We start from the raw sequence: 25,786 nt of genomic DNA, 5'->3' as shown, positions 1-25,786 counted from the left end.
TTTGAACTTGAGCAGACAGAAAGTGAATTTTTTTTTTGGTTTAAAAATAGTCTTATTTAATTTTCATGCTTTTTTTAAAAATTAAGATCTAATTTATGATTTTTCTCATAAAATTTTACATTTTTCTAATTTTAATTATTACAAAATTTTTAATTTTTACACTCAATTTTCCAGATCATAAAAATTAAATAAAAAAAAAATGTCAAACCAAAAAAAAATTTCTGCCCATTTTACCTCTCTTCCAAAAAATCACAAATTTATTTATCGCTTTGAGTTTTGTAACATAAAACTGCTTTTAAAAAAATTTTAAAAAACGACAGGGGAATTTTCGTGGCAAAATTTCGAAATTAGTACCACGAAACTCGAAATTTAAACGAATGCTTTCAGCATAAACAATCAACCGTAATAAATAATCATAATAATAATAATAATAGCCAATAATAGAATACTAATAAATATAATAATAATAATAATAATAATAATAATAATAATAATAATAATAATAATAATAATAATAAAGAACAATCACGTGAAAAATCCCAAATGATTTTTAAAAAACATGATTATTGCTTAAAAATCCATGGGTAAGTGATTTCTCTACTCACTTACATTTTCACTAATAATAATAATAATATTTAATAATAATAATAATAATAATAATAATAATAAAAGAAGTGATCTAAAAACAACTTTGGCATCTTCCTAACATTCAAAACAAAAAACCTCAAATGCTTATCCTAAAATTAAATAATAATAATATCGATTAAATAAAAAATAAAACGTTAATATATAACCCCATACAAAATGTATGTAACATAACCATAATTAAAAATAAATCGGTCCCAGTTTCTAAACCGACAGATATTAATTTTTTTCCATACAATTTACAAAATAAAATAATAATAATTAAGACGCTTCCACACTCGCATCTACAATATACATTTATTTATATCCATATATATATATATATTCATATTTATATTTATATCCATATATTATAATTATTATTGTTAAATAAATAATCTTCAATGCGATAATAAAGTTTTGCTATTCCGTGTTATTTTTCGTATATTTATATTTATACCTCCGTATTTATATATTTATATTTTCATATATTTACTCTTAACCATAAAACTTATTTTTAATATTCACAAAACTTTTTATTTATAATTATTTATATTAGATTTTTTTCATGCTGGATTTGCTCCAGTGGTAACCATTTATTTCTTAGTATCGTTGCAGTAATGATTTTTTTTTTTTTTTTTCAGTGCCTCCTGTCTTCCCTCCCTTCTCCTGGCTTCGCCTCCGAATCCTACTAGAAAATCCTTAAAATAAAGTAAAATCAGTTGAAATGACTGTAACTGGACATCGTCCTTTGCTATCAGGTGTCACCCTGTCTTTAAAGTCATAAATTTTTTGAGGCCTTGCTCCTTTTCCTTCGTCCTTTACTTTTCCTCACAAAATCGGTAGGGAGTCTTTCAGCCAGGCATTAAATTAATAAACCGTGTAGGGCGGCTGATGCGGCCAGAGCGGCGGAATTGGCGGCGGAAGACTGCCGCTCCAGGATCAAGTGTCCTTAGTGCTGAGCGACGAGTCCTCGTCCTGGCTCCCGGGGTAGGGAAGCCCCAATTTGGGGCCTTGCTGTACCACGACCACGCACTTGCGCATGTGTTTCTCCAAAGTGCTAGGCACGGAGAAGGGCATCTCGCAAAACCTGCATTTGTAAGTGTCCTTGCCATGTCTGCCGTGAGTTTTCATGTGTCGTGTGAGTTTCGAACTCTGGGCGCAGGCGTACGAGCAAAGTTCGCATTTGTAGGGTTTCTCTCCAGTGTGGGAGCGTCTGTGCACGGTGAGGTTTGAGCAGTTTTTGAAGACCTTGCCGCAGTACTCGCAAGTGTCGTTGCGTCCGTGTCGTTCCTTTTTTAGGAGAGGGCTAGGGAGTCCTTGCAAGGCGAGGCTGGAAGTCGTGGCCTTGGTCACTTTACGGAACTCGCTGTTCTCTAGGTAATGGGCACTGGGTAACCAGAGGCCACCGAAGTCGGGCCCAGTTCGAGGGAATGTGCCGGAAAAAATGTTGGCCGTTGTGGAAGTGTTGAAATTTGTGGGGGACAACGCGCTGTCCTTTTCCTTGTTATTGTTGAGGGTATTCGCCAAATTTGAGGGTGACTCTGTTTTCAGAAACCCTCCGCGATGGTTTTCTTGAAGCGCTTGCCGATAGGCTTCGGAATACTGGGCGATATTATTGAGTCCAAATTTTTCCATGAGATCTCCAACCAGACTAGGCTTCTGGTCGACCCTCCCAGAGACGCTTTCTTCGCTGCTTTGACCCTGGGTCGTGCTGAGATCTTCGGGAGTGTTTTCCTCTGCGTCGGTCCGGGTTTTTTGATCCCCCTCGTCCCCGTCATCTAGGTCCATGTTCTCGTCGCAGCTGGAGCCATCATCGGGAACGGTTTCGACGCTTCCTTGGGGACTCGCCGGGTTCATTGAGTCCGAGTGTTCTTTGCGCATGTGCTTGCGTAGGTCTGAGTAGTTCGCTAGCTCGACGTCACAGACCTCGCAACGTGCGATGGCACCGCCATCTTGGTTATTCTCCTGGAACTGTCTTTCCTTTTCCTGATGGCAGCGTCGATGGACAATCAGGTTGGACTGGAACCGGAACTTCTTATCGCAGACCTCGCATGTGTAAACGGTTTCCGCGGAGTCGGTTATTATGGGAGTGGACGCAACTGGGGGACTTGCTTTGTCACTGTCCGTTGAGTTATTGTTGTTATGACCCACGGGGCTCTGATTGTAACAAGGCGGTGAGTTTTCCTTTTGCGTCAACGCATGAACTGTTAAATTAGCGGGATTAGAACCCACTGGGCTCGTTGATAAGTCAGCAGTACTGTGATTCTGAGACTGTGTCTGATGGTTTTGACTCTGGGGCTGCTGGGGTTGTGATTGGGCGACATTCGAAACGATCGAGGGATTTGTCGGTGGATTCGTTGGAGCCGCGCCTAAGGGCGGATTAGCGAGGCTCCTTAGGCGCGCCGAATAAAAATCCAGATTCGCTTCAAGTTGTGGTGGGTGACCCTGAGTACTGAGACCCCGTGCATGCGAGAGTTCCGTCAGGTTTGCTAAATTACGTGCATTATTAAGAGTATCGAGAGAACTCCTGACCAACGAATCCCCTAAATTGAGGCCGTCCATCGCGCGAAGCGGGTCCCCCAAGTTCTGGAGGTTTCTCGTCGCGGTCTGCAGGTCCTGGAGCCCGCGATATCCCGCTAGGGGGTTAAGGGCCAGGAACTCGGGCCTGAACATCGGAGGGAAGCTGCGTTCCAGGTGCTGGGGCAGCCTCAGGAAACTGTGAAGCGGATCCGCTACCAGAGAAGAACTTTGCAGCTGCTGCCGGCTACTGCCAGAGCTAGATGTCGTACCCGCGGAAGAGTTCGCGGCCGATGAACCCGTCGATTTTCCACTGAGGTTCAGGTGGTTGGGCGGACTCAGATGATGGGAGTGACTAGGATTGGGCGTCGGTGGACTCGGCGCCGGTGTGTTTGATGACGAGTTTGCTGAAGAGTTCGGGACACCGTACAATCGCGCTCCGTGGACACTTTGCACGTGTTGGATCAAGTCCCAGGCGGAATTAAGACGACGCGAACACTGCGAACACTGCAGGCATCTTGGCTCTGAAACAGAAAATACATTTGTTTGTTAAAACCACTGATGTAATTCTATCTGGATGTAAAAAGTAAAATAATAAAGGAAACAATAAATCATTTTCTCCGACAGTTTTCATCTTGATCCTTATTATCAGTTACCCCGAAAATAAGGATACGTCGATTGAATCCCAAAGTAAGACGCGGCTGTATCAAATTGCGGTTTCACACATGCCTGGCATAGTCACAAGAAATCTGTGCAGGGGCCAGGGATGGGGGAGTAAGCTTACGAAGGGCAGAAGGTAAAATGGACCGTGAGGCGATTTAAAAAAATAATATAACTGAAAATTTTCTGGAAGACATAACTGGGGGTTATGAAACTGACCCTTAACGACATTTCGTTCCGCTCAGCGGTTGTGATCCCCAGGACGGGTTTTGAATTTCAATCTTTTTAATCCCAGAATATACTATTTTAGCATTTTTCACAGCCACATATTCGGCTTGGTGTCATCGCTACCCTCTCAGCATATGTGTTGCCGAAAATCGATAAGCGAATTCGTAAAAATCAAACCTGAGCCAGTCCTTTCTTTAATATTTTCTATAAACATGAATATGTATATCGGACATTTATTTTCGACTTATTATTTGTTTGTGTTTTTAAAAACTCCTTGAGCTTCTTGTTATCCATTAATCGTGAGTTTCGAATTAATTCGAGTGACAGTTGCTACAAACTAAAAAGTAAATAAGTAAATACGAGAAAAGATTAAAAGAGATGATAAATCTCAGCTATGAATTGAACTTGTTGGCGAACTTTTAAAATGTCTTCGTTATTGTTCGCCGTAGTCGGAAGATGGAGCAGGACGACCAGAGATCGAGGCCGTGCTGCTGACTGAGACGGAGATCATGAAGAAAAGGTAAAATGAACGGAGAAAAAGGAGGAGAAGGGGCAGGGGGAGGGTAGGGGGAGGAAGAAGGGTGACGAGATAAAGAGATCCTAATTGGAACGTTCTCTTTAGGATTTCTTGAGACGTATCGGGTAATCTTTGTAGCTGGGAGAGTCTCTTGAAACGAGCGAGCCATCTTGCACTGTATATATATATATATTAATGAATATATATAGGGGGCGATTGATTGTAATTTCTAGAGTGGGAATCAAGCAAAAGGCTGCTGATATAAATCGAATTGATTAACTATCTGAGTTTTATAGTCGCTGTCCGGTGACTTTTTATTTCTAGCCTCCAATTTTGGATAAATAGCCCACGGGTTGATAGGAAATAGGGAAGAAGGGGGGAGGGGTGATGAAAAGAATTGTGTGAAAAAAAATGGTAATGGAGAGCCAAGAGATAAGCAAGTGTCGGAGTATATTATGAAGGTGTATCGATTCGAAAGCTTTCATATGCAAACCTCGTGGGCCGCCATCCCTCAGGATTATTTTTCTCTTTATTCTGACCCGGCTTTTCTTCCGCCCTTGTACATTTCCCACTTTATAACTGCTTTATTCGCAACAAAGCTCGTGAGTGTTGAACGTTAACTCTGTTTTTAAATTCAGTTTTATAATCACGCGGTTCCGGTCAGCGGTTTTTTATACTGAAAAAACCTTGTGGTTTATAATTTTTTAAAGATTCTTTTTTTATGTCATCTGCGGACCTTGAAAATGCAGAAAAAAGTCGCTAGGATTTTTAAAACGCGGAATTTAATTTTTAAATAGTAATATACGTATTTTTAAAGTATGCATTTTTTATTTTTCGGCCGCGGCTCCGAATTTCGGTCAGAAAATCTCTTATTTTCAGAATTTTTTCGACTTTTTTTTTTTAAATCTCATCTACACAGCCTCAGGTTGACGAAAATAGTCAAAAGAATCAGAAAACTTGCCATAGAAGTTCAGGAAAAAATTAATTAATTAATTAAAAATTTTTCTCAGGCATTTTTTCGATTTAAAAATTTACTTATGGGAAAAAAAAATTCTACAGACGTCAATTAATTTTTTCTACCAACTTTGAAGAGTGTAGAAGGGGTTAAAAAAAAAAGTCTGAGGAAATATTAAAATATGATAATTTTCCAGCTGAAAAACGTCGGAGATTTTATAAAATTTCTTGTAAACGAAAAAAAAAAATTAGTTCTTGTAGCAGTAGCATGAGAAATGTATTGAGCTTCCAAGGGTAGTAGTGACCGAGTGATTTTCCCTCTAAATTACCCGGCAAATTGGCCTGGGAGAGGCATTTTAACGGGTTAATCGTTTGGAATCCCATTGTTTAACTGCCAACGGTTCTTTTGGTCATCTCGCGGACTTCCTTTCTCATGCATAAAAAAAATTACAATAGAGCCTTTTACAATGACATATATAACGTTATATATTTACTGGTTTTATATATCGAGCTTAAATAAAATATATAAAATATTAAATTTGATGTATCGGGTCTGTAATCACCGGGAAAGGTTTCGATGTAAAATATGCGAGCTGCAATGTAATGAAATAGTCCAGGGCTCTTTAGCTTTAACGGATTTTAGCCTTCGGGTTATTATTATTTCTGGTGATAAAAGGCACTTTAATCTCCCGAGCTACAATATTAAATTATTGATTGGCTAACGTATGCGACGTATGCACTTTGTACCTGCATTGGGGTGCGGTGCATGATATTTTGAAATCCCTTTTTTTATTAAAAATATAATTACAGTTTATTTTTTTTAAGCCGGGAAAAATGTGTCCTTTATACTGTATATGGACATAAAATAATTAATGTTTTTTTTTTTTTTTTTTTTTTTATAAATTATTTTGTTGCGTAAAAAAATGTTTTGTGAATATCTAGTGACCACTAGTGCTGTGTCGTCACTCCCGTCGCCACATAAAAGGCGATGGCAAAAATTTCTAACCGCAGCATCCATGAGAAATAAAATAAATTGTTAGACTTGCACAATTCAAGTGTTTTAAATATATATAGATATATATATATATATATTCAAGGGAATGAAAAATTTTATAATTTTTATATAAAAAAAGTAATTCGTAAACTTGGGAACTGAACTTTTGATTTCAAAAAAATTGCGAGACTAAAAATTTAGATCTAAGATCTAGTGATCTTACTAGATCTATTGAGATCGATATTGATCTAAAATTTTTAAAAATGTCAAAGGGTTGAGCTACTAGAGACTCAGAGCTCGGTTCTGACAAAAAATTTTTCTCTAAATTATTTTTTTTTTAAGATCATGAAAAGAAAAAAAAATCTAGATCTAAAAAAATCTACCTGAGTTTAAATTTAGTAGAAAATTTTTGAATTTCAGAATTATAATATTTTTATTTTGAAAAACTAGAGCTAATTTTTAAATTTAACAGACCGTTATCACACGTCAAAAATAGACATTAAATTCCAATTGACCATTCAATTAATTTGTAATTATCACTCCCCAGACAAATATACTGATAAATTACTAATAGATAAAATTTTTCAACACCTCACTCAATATCGTCGTTAGTAAACTCAATAATAATAATAATAATTACAATAAAAAAAATAAAATAAGACTCAAGTGCGCTGTCAGACATCGCAGTAAAAATTTCCAAGTGAGTTTATTTATTAACCTAATATTTTTTTTTTTATTTTTGGATATTTTTTTTTCTACAGAATGTCTCTGAAATTAATAAATAAATTTTTGATATTAATTATTATGAAATTAATATTAGCAAGAGCGAATTTTCTGATAGAAACTCCAGATTGGTGGGAAATAAATTTCGACACAACTTTATTTAGTAAAATAATTTGTGACGCGGTTCTTATAAATCCCCAGTTATTTTTAGCCGAAGCCGAATGTGTGCAAAAGTTTGTAATTTTTTATTTCATTAAAAATCAATTAATTAATTAATTAATTAATGAAGAATTTTTTGTCAGAGGGCTTAATTTTAGTGACAAAAATATTTTCGTAAATTACCATCATGTAAAAAGCGTGTATGTGAACGTCACTGAGGTGAACAAAACAAAAATTTTCTATAATGAAAATTTGACCGGAAATTATGACAGATCAAAGAGAAATATCGCGGCATTAATTACCGAGCAGCCGGTCGTTTCTTTGAATTACGCAAAGTTGTCAACGACTGCGGTGGTTCTTTCGATAGACTACCGATGCCTGTACACTGAAAGCCATTTAATAAAATTACTGGCTTCGAAATTAGATAAAATTGATCTGGAAAATTGTTTCGTTCCTGTATTCAATGGCAATAAGATCGACGTCAGTCCATGTAGATTTTTGGCTGACAAATTGTTTTGTTCTTATAATCATACTGCAGTAAGTTTACTTTTTTTTTTTTTTTTTTTTTTTGTGCTTAGTGATGATAAAAAAATTAATTGCAGTTTAGAGAAAAAAAATTAGAAAATATAAAAAAATTTGTGTTCTGTTCAAATAAAGAAGAAAAACTTACTGATTTAGTGATTGGAATTTTATCAGAAAAAATTCTTGATAATATGATGACATTTAATGACTCAGAAATACCTTCGGAAATTTCGATTGAAAATGTAAGTGATTTATTTGATGTTATTAACGAAAAATATAAAAATTATGTGACATAAATTTATATTGAAATTTAATTAATAAGTGTAATTTTTTTTTTTTTTTAAATAAAAAATTAGAAATTAAATGAAAATTTTTTTTATTGTCTTTACCTGAGAAAAATTATTGAGATCATCAAATTTATGAAGATCGGAATTTTTGAAAATTCAGATCCTTAGATCTACAATTTTTGAAATTTTTTTTTTTTATAAAATTGAAATTTTTGAATAATTTTTTTTGGTCTCGATCTTCATAGAATTTAAAAATGGAAAAATCGTCGATTTGAAAATTAAATTTTTGAAATTTATTTAAGGGATGATTGAATAAAAGTAATTAGAAAAATTACATATTTTTTTTTTAAATTTTGTGATAGAAAATTTCGGCGAAAAAAAAAAATTTTACGCGAAATAACAAATATAAAGTTTGGATATGTATCATTTTTATTTTGTCTAGGTTTGTTGTGTACAAGGTTAGCAAGTTTGAGCCAAATATATAAATATAAGTAAGCGAAGGATGGAAAAAAAGAAAATAAAAATAAAATAAAGTAAAAGTAGTGAGACAATTCCGGAGATACAGACAATTCGCGAGCAATTCTCGTAGCGCCTGGAGCGACCCGGGAGTCCGGACATCTTGGCCGAGGGTTTGAGTTTTAGGATTTCTAGTTCGAGTGACGATAAAGAGGCGGAAAAGCACACATGGGGAGCCAAACCGCTTGCCTCCTTCTTTTATTATACATACATGTATGTATATATATATATATATATATACATAACTCACAGATCCCGTCATATTGCCACCGAATTAATATTCGAGACAATCTTGACACGTATCAAACCTTTGTCCATATCCATATCCATCTTGAGTTGAGGATTTCAACATCTCGATATTTATATAAATATTTAATATCAGTTTTAAATAAATTTTTTAAAATAAAAAAATAAAGTAAATGCGACACGTGTTCACTTCTGTCATCAATAGACGAAGTCGGGGTGGCCATCGGGGCCGAGCAGTCCAGTGGGACAAATGAAACTAAATAAAAAGTATGAAAAGTCTTGTATTAAATAGAACAACATCCCTCGTAAACCGGTGGAGCAGCGTATGATCGCTCATTCGATAGGTCCAGGAGACCGATGCCCTCGGACAATAGTACCGCAGATTACATTTTTTAAATTTTAAATCCATGTCAGCCCGGGGGGTCACATACTGCCCACTGACAATTGCGTATTGTTTGACGCACATCACAAGTGGGTATTCTTGCCATTAAATAAACTACTATTATTTTATTTTATTTATTTATTTTTTTTTTTTAAATAAAAATTTCGAAATTTGGCTATTTTTTAGTTGGAGTTGTTTTTTAAGCTCTGATTACGGCTAAACTAGTGGGAATATGAGAAAAAAGTATGAGAACAATTTTATAGGAAATTTAATTCTCTACAAAAAAGATTCCGGGATATTTTTCTGTAAATTTGATATTTTATCGGTAATTTCAAATTGGAGAAAAGACAAAATTTTTAGGGTTGTTGGTAAAAAAGTTTTGAATTTTTGAACTTTGTATCAAAATTGTGGCTGAACTATCAAAGATACGGTAAAAAGTAATCAATACAATTTTGTAGGAAATTCAATTTCCTATAAAAAAGATTTCAACAAAATTTTCAGTAAACTCAATATTTCAGCATCAATTTGAATTTTACTCCAAATACTTTTATTTATCATTAACAATTCGATTAAAAAAAGAATTATATATATTTTTTTAGCCGCAGTAGAGATAATTTTATTATTCGCGTGTGCATGTGTTCCGCGCACGAGACAGTAGACAAGAGACGGGTTGCAGAACAGGATTTAAACCCCCCAAAGGTGAGACAGTAAGCAAAGCATCTGATTGAACTCGTCCACGCGTTCAACTGACACCCCTTTTATAAATTTAAGCTCAACACTTTTTGTCATCTTTTTTTGTTGGGCAAAAACTCATAGCCGACTAGACCCACGAGCCCAATTAGAGTCGTCCCATTGTCGAGCCACGTGGTGAACACGAGCCACATTCCCGTTGTCTCTTTTTATTTCCTCTCTTTTTAATTTCATCTCCGTTAAAAATCCCCTCCCCCCCAACCCTTTCTCAAAAAAAAACAAAATAATAAAAACTTACCGGAATTAATAGTATTGGTATCGGCATCAACTGACTCAGTCTTAGCCTTCTTGGTAAGTTCCTCCTTGTCCTCATCGCTCTCGGTACGTCTTTTGGGAGTCGAGCTCGCACTAGCTCTGAGCTCAATGGGGCTGCCGCTATCAGTGGCACTGACCTGCGGCGTCGGTGGGCTCTCAACTCGTCCGACCCTCTTGTTAATGGGCGCAGAGATGCTCGGGACCGAGTTGAGCTTCTCTGGGTCCGAGGTCTTGAGTGCCAGAGCGTCTTCGGGGTCTGAGTCCTCGTGGGCCGTCGTCGGCGGTGGACTGTGACATCCCTGGAGGCTGTTTCTACAATGATTTACTTTGTGCTCTATGAAACGGACTATTTCACTCAGGGGGTATGATATCCGACAACCACCACAGTGGACCGTATCCGGTGGTATTGTCCCTTGTGATGGTTCCGCTGTAACAAAATTTTAAATAAATTATTTTTTATTTTTTTTTATGAGCAAATTTTGTGATAGTAAAGGCAGCAGACTATCCAACACAAATTTATTTTTCAAAATTTTTTAAATAATTAATATCAAAAATTTCCAATAATTATTTTCTAGTATAATTGAGATCAAAATTTCGAAAAAAAAATTTTGAAGCTTCGAATTTTTCAAAATTTTTTTTTATGATTTTTGGAGTCGTTTATATAAAAAAAAAAAAAAATAGCTGTCATCTGCTTTCACTCATAAAATTAAAATATGAATAAAAGTTTATACTGAAATAATATAATTATCAGACAAACTTGGAAAAAAATGATAATAATAAATAATAGAATTATCATAAAAGTGTAATGTACGATCTCAATAAAAATGTGATAGACTAAATGGGATAATAAAAATACTGGGGCCAAGTGTAATCGAGATTTCTTGACTCAACGAGTAACATTATATACATATATACATTTTTTCTGAGGTATATAATTCACCATGACTTAAGTTCGGTCTCAGAAAGAGGTCCCGAGGTCACCCGCAGACGTAACAATTCACTTTTAGGGGCCCTCTATACTCAGCTCTCATACGCGATGTACTTCTTCACTTGCTACGTCTATTATTTCGGCTACAAGGATGAGAAAGAATTACAAGACCAGAGGGATAGGGCAACAAATTAACATAGAGATTGCCAATAGTTTCTCTATCGATTTTTCACTCGACATTACCTCCCCCATAAAATAAATTATTTTTTATTTTAATAGTCATTCAATTGATTCGGCTGATCTTCGAGCTTTCTCAGGGGTGCTCAGCTAATTTTTTTTTATTCCATATTTTCGATCCCAATAAAATCTGAACCTCAAATCAGATCAAACCCAATCAATTTTTTTTATTCATAAATATAATCTAGATCTATACTGATCTATTGTAGATCTACACGATCTGATTTTTCAAAAATTAGATCTACGTTACTTCTAGCAGAACAGTGAAAAAAAAAAACAGATCTCTTATTTTCCGGGTCTTTTTTAAAGAGATCTACGGAAATCGTCGAAGATCGTCGACTTCTACATGCCTAATGAAAAAATCTATGCTTATAATTTATCGATTTCGGTAGGTCTTAATAGATCTCCATTAATATCATTGTGAAATTTTTAAAGATCTGCTGATCTTTGAAGATTTCCAGAGATCAATCTAAAATCTCCAGGATCTAGATCTTTGAACATCTTGAAAGATCGTCGATCTAAAATTATTGATGATTTGCCAGATCATTAGAGATCTATCAGAAATTTTAGATCAACATAAATTCAAATTATTTTTTTTCCCGCCATCGCACTTTTATTTAAAATTCATGACAACGAAATATGAAAAAAATTAAATATGCAGGAAATTTATTAAATATTTATATAATAGTGATTTAGATTAAAAATTGAAGCCGTGAAAATTAAAAAAAAAAAATTATAATTTATTAATAATAATTATAATAGTAAAGGTAAATTTTTCTAGTGACAATGACTTAAATAAATTATAATAATAATAAATAATAAAAGTATGTAAATAAAAGGTACTTTAAATTCTTTTATCTACACATTCTGCATATTTTAAAATAAATATATACAACATACATATACATATATATATTTAAAAAGTTGATATCTCATAATACTTTGAGATAAGTGATAATAGATTTTCTGGGGCGGAGTCACACATACTCATGACTTTAAAGTCCATTGCGCAAGCGGTCCAAGTCCGAAAGCCACTCCTCGTGTCCTCGAGGTCCATCTACACCAGTATCCTCTTTATTATTATTTTTCACAGATCTAACCCGTTAAATGTCCACCCACATACGCAGATCCCCTTCGCGGGAGACAAAAAAATTGAAATAAATGAAACGCATCCGATTTGGAGGATAAAAAATAAATGAAAAAAATTTTTATATGTGTGCATGTGTGTGTGGATGTGTGAGTGAGTGTACGGGATAATTTGAATGGTGGACCACAGCACGAAGAGTCCGTTATTCGCCTACGATTCAAAAGCGCTCGGTTAGAAATGAGAGACGCGCGACCGGTCGTTAACGACAATAGGCTTTTGTTTTTTCGGGGGCAGATGTGAGCCTCAACATATATTAAAACATATGTATGTGTATGTGTGTACTAATACGTTTATAAATTTATATACATATATGAATGCAGGGACGATGTAAATGACGTACACGCGATACGTAACCATGTTTTTAACCCCTTTCTTAACCCTATTTACAATCAAGAGACACATCCTATCCTTTTACTTTTTTTTTACTCTTTAATCTTTAAAATTTATTTTTATATTTTTTTTTATTTGAAAAAAACAAAAAAAAATATTTAGTTTGAATTAATTTGAATTTTTGAACTTTAAATTTAAATTCCAGGGTAAATATCAAAAATATGGGAAAAAGTAATCAATACAAATTTTTAGAAAATTTAATTTCCTATCAATTAGGTGTCTTTAATTTTTCTGATAAATTTAATATTTTGATTAGAATTTTAATTTAAAGAAATAAAAATTGATTAAATAAAAAATTGAAGTACGAAGAATTTTTATGTGAAGTTTAAAATTAAGATTCTGGCTAAACTATCAAGAATTCGAAAAAAAGTAAAGAATACAAATTTGTAGGGAATTAAATTTTCTTCAAAAAAGATCTGATTACATTTTTCAGTATTTCGAATATTTTAGCAGATATTCAAATTTTTTATCCAACTGGTTTGTTTATAAGAATTGTTTTTATTTTTCATTTTTTTTTTTTTTTTTTTTTTTTTTTTTTTTTTTTTGTAAGCATAATGGGAAAAATATGAGATGTATAATGGATTAACGTGGTGTATATTGTGTATAAAAAATAAAAATAGTGGAAATGTAGATAAAAATCATGAGGAAAGTAAAGAGATTGTTGAGCGACGGGAAAATAAAAGAAACGGGTAAACAGTTATGGACAACGGAATTTTATTGTTGTTGAAAGAGAGTGTGGAAAAAAGATGAAGATGAAGATGAGGATGAGGTGGTGTAGCTCTAGAGGAAGTTGAGACTAAGAGAAATAACTGAAAAGCAAGTAAGTAAATACAGGAAACTAAATAAGAGGGATCCTAGCGAGTAGAGGAGAAATATTACGAGTGCCGGCAACTTTTTGCGGAATATAAGGGAATATAATGCACAATATTGCTTGACTATAACTTGGATTGCTTATAAATTGCTCCATACATTTATAATCCTGATGGCTGTGGTTTGTTGTTTCAATACTCCAAGAGTTTTTTTCATAATAGAGGATTTTTTAGACAAGAAGCTCGAAATAGTAACGGATTGGCTCGATGATAAAATTTGCGGAGGAAATTCGATGTCTGTAAATGTCCCGAGGCTGGGCGCTTGTTAGAACGTTCGTCCTGTCAAAACGTCCAGAGGACACATTGATGCAATCGAATTACGATCATCCCCGGGGCCGTCCCGCTCCAAACCAATAATTCTATTATCCATTAGTATTGGGTCGCGCCAATTTCCTCCAGGTTCTCTTCCCCTTTGTGCTGATTTATATATATCTATATCTATTTCTGTGTCTATGTCTATTTCTATCCTTATCCGTCAATCTCTATATAGATCTACGGAACACACATGTAAGTCAACTGAGTTCATGTCATGTGTTCACGTACTTCAGTACCCCCATTGTTGCTGAAAAAAACCCAGACGAACAAAAGAAAAAACCGATAGATTAATTCAAATTCAATTATTGTGAACAAGTATATGTATATATGTATGTCATGAGATTACTATTTATAGATTTTTTTATTAGGAAACTAGGGGTTTTTTTTTTTTACGCGAAAACTCGATATTTAATTAATCGAATTTCATAGCAGTCTTCGGTCCGAATCCCGATCATGGCAAAAAAAAAGTTTTACCTGGTAGCAAATGTTAATTTTGAGGAAATCGAAATTTTGATAGCGGGTTAAAGGTCGAGGCTCAAATCCTGGCGTGGGATTTTTATAAAAAAAAAAAAAAGATAACTGAAAAATGAAGCAACGGTTTTCGATTTGAATTTGGGATTTTTAGATTGTTTTTTGAACAAGAAATTGGAATTTTGGAAAATAAACTGTAGGGCGGAAGGTTCGCATCCTGGGCGCGGTATTTTTATTTTTTTGTTTTACAAAAAAAGGCGGCTAATTATAGAATTTAAAAATAAAAAGGACGTGGATTATAATGACATAAATTTTGAATTAACAAGAAACTGAAAATTTTGAAAAAATGGAGCGCTAATGACCCTGAAAGAGACAGCGGTTTTCGGATTTTTTTGTCAACAAGCCAATTACAAAAAAAATAAAATAAAAAAATGCACTTGTAGAAAATTTAAAAAACTGTAGGTGCAATTTTTTAAAATATTTTTTTTTTGATATTTTATCATTGTTTTTCAAGTTCAAAAATTATTACGTCGGCTAACCAGATCGTAGACCGCTTGTGTGAAGCCGAGGTCTCAGGTCCTGATCAAAGAATTTTTAAAAAATTTTTTTCTTGAATTTGAGTATCTAATTAAGAAAATTTGAACTGATGATTTTGAATCCGGGGTAAATTGACATAAAAATTAAAATACTAACCTAAGAGTCTGTTGGTTTTGTACGCCATAACAACAGTACGCCATAAAAACACCACATTCACAAATTTCCAATCAACTCGTCTAATCAATCAACAAAAATAATTAAAGTACTTGAACTAATTATCACATTTTCAGGATTTAAATTCAAAATTTTCCAGAAAAATAACGAAAACTAGTTAGTCAGTAACTGAAATGACGTAGCTGCGTAACCGAAATTTGATAATTATAAAACACACATGGGTGTAGATCGGTCCATGCTCGGATGCTGACTGGCGAGGCGGCGAGGAAGGGGGCCGGGCCCCAGTTATATCAAAAGAATTTAAAATAAGGACCCTAGCGCGCGCACGTTGTCCTCGGAGCTGGCAGAATCATTTCTTCAGCGGTGGGTAGTGGGGGCCTCATATTTATAAATCTATACCAGTACACATATATATTTATATATGAGTACTGGAATCGAGTTGAGATGGAGAAAGAACGGGCTTTCTATTATTTTTTGTCCTCAACCCTCTCGGACGGGCCTTTCACCCGACGCTGCTTTTTCTTCCCCTTTTTCTACGAATACGTTTTTTAGTGGAAGCTGTCGCGTACCCTCGTGCTGGGGCATGACGCGCGATATCCGCGCCCCGACAAAAGAAGCGCGTCGGCAGCCGTTTTTCCTTTCCCATAAGCTACCGGCGATATTCACCCCACTCCGTCAGTAAGACGTAAAAAACTCCAGTACGTTGCGAGGATCAAATGCGAATCTTTTTTTAAAATTTATATTTACTTATACCTGTACCCTGGGAGTTTTTTAATCCCCATCTTTTTTTGTAACCTTGCCCTCTATTTTTTTTGTCATACTTTTTATTAATAATAATAATAATAATAATAATAATTATTATTATTATTATTATTATTTGTAATCGATATTTTTGGGTTCGTATTTTTATAAGACGCAATGTAAAATTTTTTTTAACCAAAAAAAAAGTCAACTAAATTTTTAAAAAATTATTAATTTCCGAGGATAATACTGAAGTTAGTCGACGTCTAATAATTTTTAAATGATTTTTTAAAACGATAAATTATAAAAAAAAAAATATTTTGGGAAATTGCACCTACAGTTTTTTAAATTTTCTACATGTGCATTTTTTTAATTTTTTTTTTTTTTGTAATTTATTTGCTGAAAAAAAAATCCGAAAAATCTTGATTGTCTATCAATTTCATGATACTAATTAGTCGATGTCTAATAACCTTTGAACTTTTTTCTAAACAATAAATTTTAAAAAAACAAAATATTTGAAAAATTGCACTTGTGGTTTTTTAAATTTTCTACATGTGCATTTTTTTAGTTTTTCTTTTTTTGTAATTTATTTGCTGAAAAAAAAAAATCAAAAAATTACTAATTGTCTGTTAACTTCAGGACCAGTTTCTAAGGACGAAAAAAAATTTCCGAAAATTGATTCTCATTTTTCATTAATTCAAAAATAATTTTTTGACCCCGCTCTCAAAAATTACAATCCCCAATCATAAGTCTATTATAAAAAAATAACCAGCTCACAATTCGTAAAATCATTTTTCCCACAAGCGGAATTTTCCAAAGCTCTACAGGAACCCAATTCCAGTCTATCGAAATATAATTATATCGTTAAATTTTTCTACAATAAAATCGCAATAAAATAAAACCCAAGTCACTAAACCCAACAATAAAAATGACAATAACAAAATAACATACGTCAAAAATCGGTTTTAAATATTTCAAGAGTAAAATTCTGACACTCATCTTTTATTTTTTCACACTCCGTTATACATTTATATATTTATACATATCCATATATGAAGAAAAAACTTTGAATTCGGTTCTCACGAAGCGTGAATGGAGAGTTTTGGCCGAACATGTCGTGTATCGTGGGAGGATCGGGATTCTTAGTCGGCCTTTTGTGACACTGAGTAGTGTGCAGGACATTGTCCATTTACTATACACTAGACTACCGAGTGCACTGCACACTACACACTACACACTACACACTACACAGTACAGAGCACACTGGGCCCATAACAGGTCCCGAGACCGAGGCCCAATTCGAAAACTGACCTGTCCCCTCGGGACCTTTTCAAGACGTCACTACTCTCTATACACACCACACATATCTATATAAATATATCTATATATCTGTAGCATACTATAATAAATATAATAATAAATACATATTTCCTTTCATCTAAAAAAAAACCCTTTGGTGATTTTTGATAAAAAAAAGAAATAAAATAAAATAAATCATGTGGGTACAGTTATGATCTTCCCAGGTGCTCCAGGTGCTTTCACTTTTATAGTACAATCCTTCTAAAAATCCGTTCTCACGCGTTTTATTTTTATTTCCGCTTTGATTCAATCTGAGGGGTAAGATGGCCCGGTGGATTTTTTTTTTTTTTTTTTTTGAGAAAATTCAGATCAAATGAATTTTCGAGAATGCGTTAGAAAGTAATTTTTTTTTTAAATTCATTGTGGTGGGGTAAAATGGGCTGGAATTTTTTTTTCTCATGGCAAAATGAAAACTAGGTCATTATATTTTTTTTTTAATTAAAAAGTTTTATTCAAAATTTTATTTTAGTAAACAGTAAAGAGAAAATTTGAAAACTTGATTTTCAAAAAAATTAATTTAATTTTTGATAAAAAATAAAATGGGCCAAAAATTTATTTTTACAAAATTGATAAGAATTAAATTTTTTTTTATTTGATCTCTTTTTTTATGAAATTTTTCCAAATATCTAAGAGGTAAAATGGGCCTTTAAAAAAAAATGATCTATGAGTAAAATGGGGAAAAAAATCTAAAATAAATAAAATTATAATTTTTCGGTGTAAAATGGATCATAAAAAAAATATGTCAGCATATATTTTGTTTCCAAAAATAGAATTCAAATTTACTATCAAGTTCAATTGTCTCTATCCCACAATATAGAGGAATAAAACATGTTACAGACTACGCGTATCACTGCCGCCATCACAACTCTTATCATTATTACTATTATTATTATTATTATCATTATTAATATTGTATTACCACGAATTATGAGAATCTAGCGAATCGCAAAACTCTTGACATTGTGTTGTCCAGTTGTTAAAACGAGGAAACTACCTGGGCTTAATTATAAACTCAAACATAACCGCGCTCGTTACATTATTGTTGTTAAAATCCTATTGTTTAATTTTACCGCGGTCTGCACGCACCCGCAAAACATCAGCGCTAACTTTTAACCGTATTTATATCACACCCACATGCACACACATGCACGCCCTCATAACAGCAACACCCTTCCCCTTTGAAACTCGCGCTCGCGATGTAACAAATCGAACAAAACCGACAGGTGTAGTCACCATTAATCCAAAGTACCGAACCGCGTTATAGATTGTGTAATTAATTTGTAAATATTGAAGTTTATTCAATTACCATCAGCGTCACTATTATTATTATTATTATGTCGAAAGTGTGACGACAATATTTACCAATAGTTTGTGACGCGACAATGCGGCCATTGTTTAAATCAAAATATTAAAAATACATATTTGTGTTTATTTTCCCGAGAGCAATTCAACTGCAACATGATACAGATAGTTATATATTTATATTTATCAACATATATATTTAATGTTTACCCTCGGGATCTTTCTTCAGGACCCAACGCACACTTAATACTTGATCGTATTCGAAACTAAAGTTCTCTGGTATGGTCTGTGCTGTAGGTCTGTATAATATAGTCTTATATTCTATTATATATATGACATATGTATGGATGTTGTGTGTATATGACTTTAGAGTCTGTGTCTATGGTCTGCGTCTGTATCTGGATCCGAGTTTGAAGTTCTGAGTCAAAACTCTTGTGTTGTCTTGTGATGTCTTGTGTGTCGGGTATCTAAATTATTTATTCTTTAAAAAACCACATAATATGTTGCGTCTTTTATGTCAAGTGGAACTAAAGATGTTTTATATTTTTGCTTTCGTATATTTTTCAAGAGAAAAATGCGAGGAAATTTTTTATAAATGAATAATTTGAAATTTTTATTTTTTCTGAAGCTTCAAATATTATTTTTTTTTCGGGATTTTGTAGTTGAAATTTGTCCATAAATCACCAAAATTGATCGTAAAATTTTTTTATAAATCTGTGGGTAAAATGGCCAATGGAAAATTTTATTCACCTAGGTTTATAATTATTATTATTATAAAAAAAAAAATATTTAATTCAAACGATTGAGTTTTCGACATTCAAACTGAAATTTCAAGTGAACTATAAAAGATACGACTAAAATGTATATAAATAATTCTGTAGGGAATTTAATTCTCTACAAAAATTATCCTTGTAATTTTTTACGTAAATTCGATAGTTTGCTCAGAATTTTAATTTCAAGTCTGATGTTAAAAATTTGTGTTCTGGAAATAAGTTTTCATTCCGATAAGCTTTGAATCAGATTTCTGGCTTTCGTATCAAAAATACGACAAAAATATATAAATACATTTTAGTAGGAAATTAAATTTCCTCCAAAAAAAGTATCTTACAATTTTCTCCTATGTCTGATAGTTTAGACGCAATTTCAATTTTTCGGCAACTAAAAAAAAATTTCAGCCAAAACATTTATACTTCACCAGATTTGAATTTAAATTTATAAAAAATCTATCACATATATGATAAAAACACATCAGTAAATTTTTACAGCAAATTTAATTCTCTACAAAATCCCTTCCTTCGATTTCGCTCTTCCCTCACTATGAGCTCAATAAAAAAATAACTTTCCAAATTAGAATTATTTACAAGAATTTCAAATTTTTTGAGTAAAATTAAAAATTACTGATTTTTTTAAAAAATAATTTATTGATAATTGAACCTTAAAAAAAAATAAACTTAGTTTCAATAATAAAAAAAAAGTGTGAGAATTATAAAAAAAATTAAAAAATAAAATGGCTCGTAAAAATGAACCCTTAAAAAATTTAAAACCCTTGTCTTGGTATTGGTCCAATTAACGACAATAGTTACATCGAGTTACATTCCAAAAAATAATATCCAGCCGTGTCATTCAATACCTCAAGCCAATCGTACAATTGCAATGGCCGCTACAACAATTTAACAACTCAATTATCTCTCCCCTCCCTTTCGGCCTCCCCTTCCTGGATCTCGAACATTAAACAATTTATTTTCCGACTTAAAAAAAATGTTGAAAAGTAACTGAGTAAAAATAGCTTTTATTTGAAGTAACGAGCTTCCGGCGTTCCCATAAGAGATTTTCCACGAGATCTTTACGCGATCAGATCGCGCCATACATTACGGTACAGAGTCACTATATTACAGTGAATAGACAAGACAAGGAAAGACCTGGACTGGAGACTAAAGACTGGAGACAAAAGATAGAGACTGGAACTGGAACTGGAGACTGCGGACTAGAGAGATTGGAGTTTCGTGTGAATAGAGAATGTGAAAATTTTTAATAAAATAATAAATACAAATACACGATGAATCTGAAAATCTAAAAACGTCTTTCCTCACCTACTCCGCTACACTAAATAACTAAAACTACTACCGAGTTCCCGTGAACTTGCGCTGCGACCTCAAACTCTATTTATAAATTAATGTCCGAGGGCTCTAAATATACTTAATGTTTTTGTTTTTCAGTCTAAAACCTTTATAATGTTGAACTACAACTACTATTTTAGTCTTCAGTTTCGAAATTTGTAAATAAAGAGCCAGAGATTTGAAACAAAATTTCAGTATGAAAAAGTCAATGTTGAAAAAAATTTACAAATTTTTGAAATTCTAATTTTCTTCTTTTTTCACTTCCGGCGGCCAATTTTACCCTGAATTTGTTAAATTTTACAGAAAATTTTGATTCAAAATTATTTAATCGCTCAATACTTTAAGAAAATTCAATGTGAGGTAAATTGAGTCATTTAAAAAAAATAAACAAAATTTAGTGGCCCATTTTACCCTGGAGTACTTGTTGAGATTTTTTCAGTCCATTTTGTATTACAATTTTTTCACAACTTCAACCCAATCTCCAAAAGAATACGAGCTAAAATGAGTCAGTTTTAAAATTCAAAATTTTCAAATTCAAAATTTTTGGCGCCAATTTTACAACACATTTGTTTTAACCGTTTTTAGAAAATAAAAAAATGTGAGCGACTCATTTTGCCCTGTAAATTATTATAAAAATAAGCGGCCCATTTTGCCCCATTAAAAAAAATATGACGGATGGGATAAATTGACTAAAAAACTTAAAAATTAGTTGAAAGGTTTGAAGTAACAGGTACATAAAAAAAGTAAATGGGACAAGGTGAGAAATGGGTACAAAGTAATTGAATATAATCGTATAATATACGAGGGGAAAGTCTTTAAATACTTTAGAGTGTTGGATTTTAGTATTGCAGAGGTTTAAAAGTGACCCTTGGTCAGGTAGATTGGAGGATGCTGGCAGGAAAAAAGGATCCATCGTATTTACGGACGTGTGTGTGCGTGTGCAGAGAAATAGGGAGACAGTGGCCCTTCTTACCAACTTATATGGGTTATATATATTGTATATTGTATATATTATATTATGCAGAGGACAAGTGAGTTTAAGGAGCGACAAAGCGTGTATAATAGCAGCAGATCATTACCCGAAAGGCATTCGCACCTCGGAGAGGAGGGTCGTCTCGGACAATGCCGGACAATGGGCTGGGAAACCGAGACTTCAGACAACATAAATATGTATTCTTTGCTATTAGGGACTACGTAAAGACGCTTTGTGTCAAGTTTTATTTTTTTTTTTTAATTTACTCAGGGATTATGTCCCTTAAGTGGGAGTGGGAGTGGACGAAATTGTTTTCCAAATATTTTTTTTTTCTTTTTGGTCAATTGAAGAAATTCAGGGGAGGAAAATTTAGGAGCTAATAACCCATCCCCAGAATTGTACTTTAGGGCCAATCGCCCAGATTGGATAGACGATATACTGGCTGATAAGAGTCGAGTATTTTATATATGTATATATATATATATCGGATTGCAAAAAAAATTATTTTATTTTTTCTTACTTGAGAATTTTTATTCAAACCTGAGATTTAATTTTTAGTAGAAATTGAAAATTTAAAAAAAATGCGCGGCAAAATTAAAATTTTTTAAAATTATTTGAAAAAATTTTTTTTTGATTCAAATTAAAAACAAAAATTATTTGAAAATTAGTTATTGATTAATGATAATAATGATAATAAATAAATAGCCAACACCGACGGATTGTCTGACGACGATAAGTGACGCCATCTGTAGCCCTGCGATGGCACTAACCCCTCCCCCACTCGCTTATCAATAACCTTCGCGTCGAAAGTTTAAATTGATGGCAAATATGATCTGACCATTAATCCTCACTTAAAATAATTCTTGTCCGTAAAAGTAAAGCAATAAAACTTTGGCACAGACAACAAGACTAGAGCAAGTTAGTCGTTAGCAAGACGGCTTAAGTTACCTGGGCGCGTGCTGAACCCTCTGTAGAGAGGATGAGACAAAAAAGGGGTAACGCCACGCGCCAGGTTAATCTTTTAAAAAAAGTCAAAGTATTTTTTTGCCGTTTTATTTAACGAGCGTCTTTCTGAATGACCTAGAATAATGAATAGACTCGAAAAAGTACAGAATGGAAGTAGAGACTGAGACTGAGAATGAGGATGAGGTTCAAGTTGGAGAAGTAGGAAAAGGAGGACGAGAAATTCGTGAGTAAAAATAAAAACAAAAATTCAAATTCAAATTTCAGAGCAATGGCGCAGAGCTCAGAGCTCAGGGATCATTTTACCCATGGGTTAAATCAAAGACATTTAATATATGTAACGGATCTTAGTCATATGTGACGCACGTGCCGACACCGACATGAGTCTAGATGTTTGTTAAATAATATCGCAGTCTTTTAACTCTGTCTCTTTACGCGCGCTAATTACGCCCCAAGTACTGCCGACTATTTTTTTTCGGACTCGATTCATCTTTTTATTTGTTTATTATTTTTTTTATTTTTAATTGCTATCATAATAGCTAATTTGTCTCGAATTTAATATGATAACTCACCTGCGTATGTAGATAACGTTTAATTTAGGCTATGAAAGTTGAGGAAAAATATTTTTGGATCTGGGTAAATTAGGCCATCAAAAATTTGGAGAAAAAAATTGGGCATAACGCGTCGGGAAATTTGGAAATTATTGTTTTGAAAGCTAGCTTTTGAAGGGGTTAGTAGTAATTTTGAGGAAAAAAATAGGGGGTAAAATTGGACGGTTATAAAATTTCGGGTATAAATTTATTTTTAGTGAAAAAAAAAATTACAAAAGTAAATTTGATAATTTTAGAAAAACAAATTGATAATTTTTTGAGCCTGGTCAACACACTCCAGTTTCTGGTAATTAATTTATTAATTAATTTTTGTCGGTAATTTTGATAGAAATTTTTTTTTTTAATTTACGATAGGATTTGAATTTTTTTTAATAAAGAGAAGGAAAAAACATGGAGGTAAAATGGGATGGTTATAAAATTTCAGATACAAATTTATTTTTAGTGAAAAATAAAAAATTTATTTATAGAGCCTGGCCATTATACCCCAGTTTCCTCTAAATAATTTATTAATTAATTAGTAAATTTTTGTCGGTAATTTTTAAAGAAATTTTTTTTATTTTAAATTGATTATAGGAATTTTCGAATTTTTGTTAATGAGGGAGGAAAAAATTTGAATATTTAAATGAAATTTCGTGTGATATGTGACGTGATGTGTTTTGAATGGACAGTTTTGCTGAAAGTCGAGTATGGAATAGAAAAAGAGGAATAAAAATATGAGAAGATTGAAAAAAATGGATATTTCTCGGAAAAAATTCTTAATTTAAGTATTTATTTACATGGACAGTGCCAAGAAAATTTTTTCTTAATTGCATTGGAATCCACTGGTTGTAGAAATTCACGAAATTTATGACCAGATTGAAAATAATAAATATTAGACTTAATTTCATGATTTTTGTTTCGAGTACCAAAAATCAAGTTTTCTTAAATGTAATTTGATTTTTCTCAGTTTCATAAGGAATTATAGAGTCAAGATTGAAAGTAAAAGCAGACGCGAGTTAAAAATGTAAGAGAAATTATTAAGTGAGGGTAGGTGGGGGCGTTAAGTTTTTTTAAAAAATAAACTCGCGCATGACATTGCCCTAGACGATTGTCACGACTTATTCGGTTTCTAATTAAAAATATATAACCACTGACATTTAACCAGTTGCGCTCTTTAACTGTAATTTTTGTTTTTGTTTGTGTTTCGGTTTGGATGCCGAGAATTTAGGAATTTTATTGAACTTTCTTGGAGTTGCCGTCGGTTCCGACACGCTGGACTTTATTTTAACTTGATTTGTTTTGTTTCCAAACAATTCTGTTATTTTTTTATATAAAATTCAAGTTAAATATACATCTTTTTTACTGAAAAATATTTCTGTAAGTAATTGCATTTATTTTTCTTTAATTGACTTCAAATATTTTCTCACGAAATTCATTGAAAAAATTTTAGTTTTCCAGAAATTAGACTCGATTTTTGGAAAAAAATGGATTTGTCATTTTTCCAAAAAATGAAAATTTGAATTTAGCAAAAATATTTTGAGTCGACGGAAATTATTTTTGAAAAAATTTCGTCAAAATTTTGGCAAATTTTTAAGACAAAATAAAGTCTTTTTTAATGGAAGTTTTCACTGCGAAATTCGATCACTTAAATAATAAATTGCCATCGAAAAGTGTCTAATTAAAAAAACATGGAGTGAAATATAATGAAAAATTAGAATTACCTTGAGCGATTCTCACAGCAGGCATTTTGATCCTCATGATGCCCCGGGTATTTAAGAACGGTCAAAAACCCAAAACCCGATTGTCCATACAAAAAAATGAAAACAATCACTAGGTGTCCTCGCACCGCATTTATTTACCAGCTCTTATTTTTATTCAGCACCCACATGCTCCAGCCTCTTCTTCACCTCCTTCCCCTCCCTCTTCACTCCAAAAAAAATTTCACCTCAGTGAAAATCCCTCGGACATTTCCTGACAGTCCCATCTCTTAACCCCACTGACCCAAAAAAAAAAAAAAATCACCAGCAGGTAAATAAATAAAAAAATCACCTCGTCCACACACAGATAAATTATTTCACTAATTAATTTAAAATTTCACTTCACTAATTTTTATCTCCAGTCCATGAGTAATCGGACGGCATCAATAAAAAATAAAAAATTTGTTTTTCTAATCGCACGATTTGATTAGAGGCAAACGTGGTCCAGATAAGTCGGATGCTGGTGTTCCAGCGTGGACCTGAGATGATGGTCCGGCATGAGTCGTATCTCTGAGTGGACTGTGCCGGACGTGCGCCTAGTAGTTGCTGGTTAGTTGTGTCAAGAGCTGCTGGTGTGTG

General features: G+C 33.1%; 2 protein-coding genes across 4 annotated transcripts in view; one reads left to right on the top strand and one right to left on the bottom strand.

Annotated features, from left to right (window-relative positions):
- Window positions 1-689: 689 nt before the first annotated feature.
- LOC103576350 (B-cell lymphoma/leukemia 11A) lies at window positions 690-25,786 on the bottom strand. Its single transcript, XM_008556526.3, has 3 exons — window positions 25,172-25,786; window positions 10,321-10,764; window positions 690-3,668 (listed from the first exon to the last, which is right to left on the bottom strand). The coding sequence occupies exons 1-3, from the start codon at window positions 25,206-25,208 to the stop codon at window positions 1,567-1,569; spliced, it is 2,583 nt and encodes an 860-aa protein (XP_008554748.1). The 5' UTR covers window positions 25,209-25,786; the 3' UTR covers window positions 690-1,566.
- LOC103576349 (uncharacterized) overlaps window positions 7,111-25,786 on the top strand; it is an 83,945-nt gene continuing 65,269 nt past the window's right edge. Inside the window, exons 1-5 of one of the 3 annotated variants that reach the window (XM_008556524.2) lie at window positions 7,111-7,197; window positions 7,259-7,453; window positions 7,523-7,916; window positions 7,982-8,143; window positions 8,631-8,705. In XM_008556524.2, the coding sequence (XP_008554746.1) occupies window positions 7,260-7,453; window positions 7,523-7,916; window positions 7,982-8,143; window positions 8,631-8,651 (771 nt within the window). In that variant the 5' untranslated portion in view covers window positions 7,111-7,197; window position 7,259 and the 3' untranslated portion in view covers window positions 8,652-8,705. Of the gene's footprint in view, window positions 7,198-7,258; window positions 7,454-7,522; window positions 7,917-7,981; window positions 8,208-8,630; window positions 8,706-25,786 lie in introns of those variants that run through there. The other 2 variants (XR_008403485.1, XM_008556522.1) reach the window with 2 other exon arrangements.

Source organism: Microplitis demolitor, chromosome 4 (assembly GCF_026212275.2).
Source record: "Microplitis demolitor isolate Queensland-Clemson2020A chromosome 4, iyMicDemo2.1a, whole genome shotgun sequence".
Taxonomy (NCBI): Eukaryota; Metazoa; Arthropoda; class Insecta; order Hymenoptera; family Braconidae; genus Microplitis; species Microplitis demolitor.
This window is presented reverse-complemented; position numbering and strand designations above follow the sequence as displayed.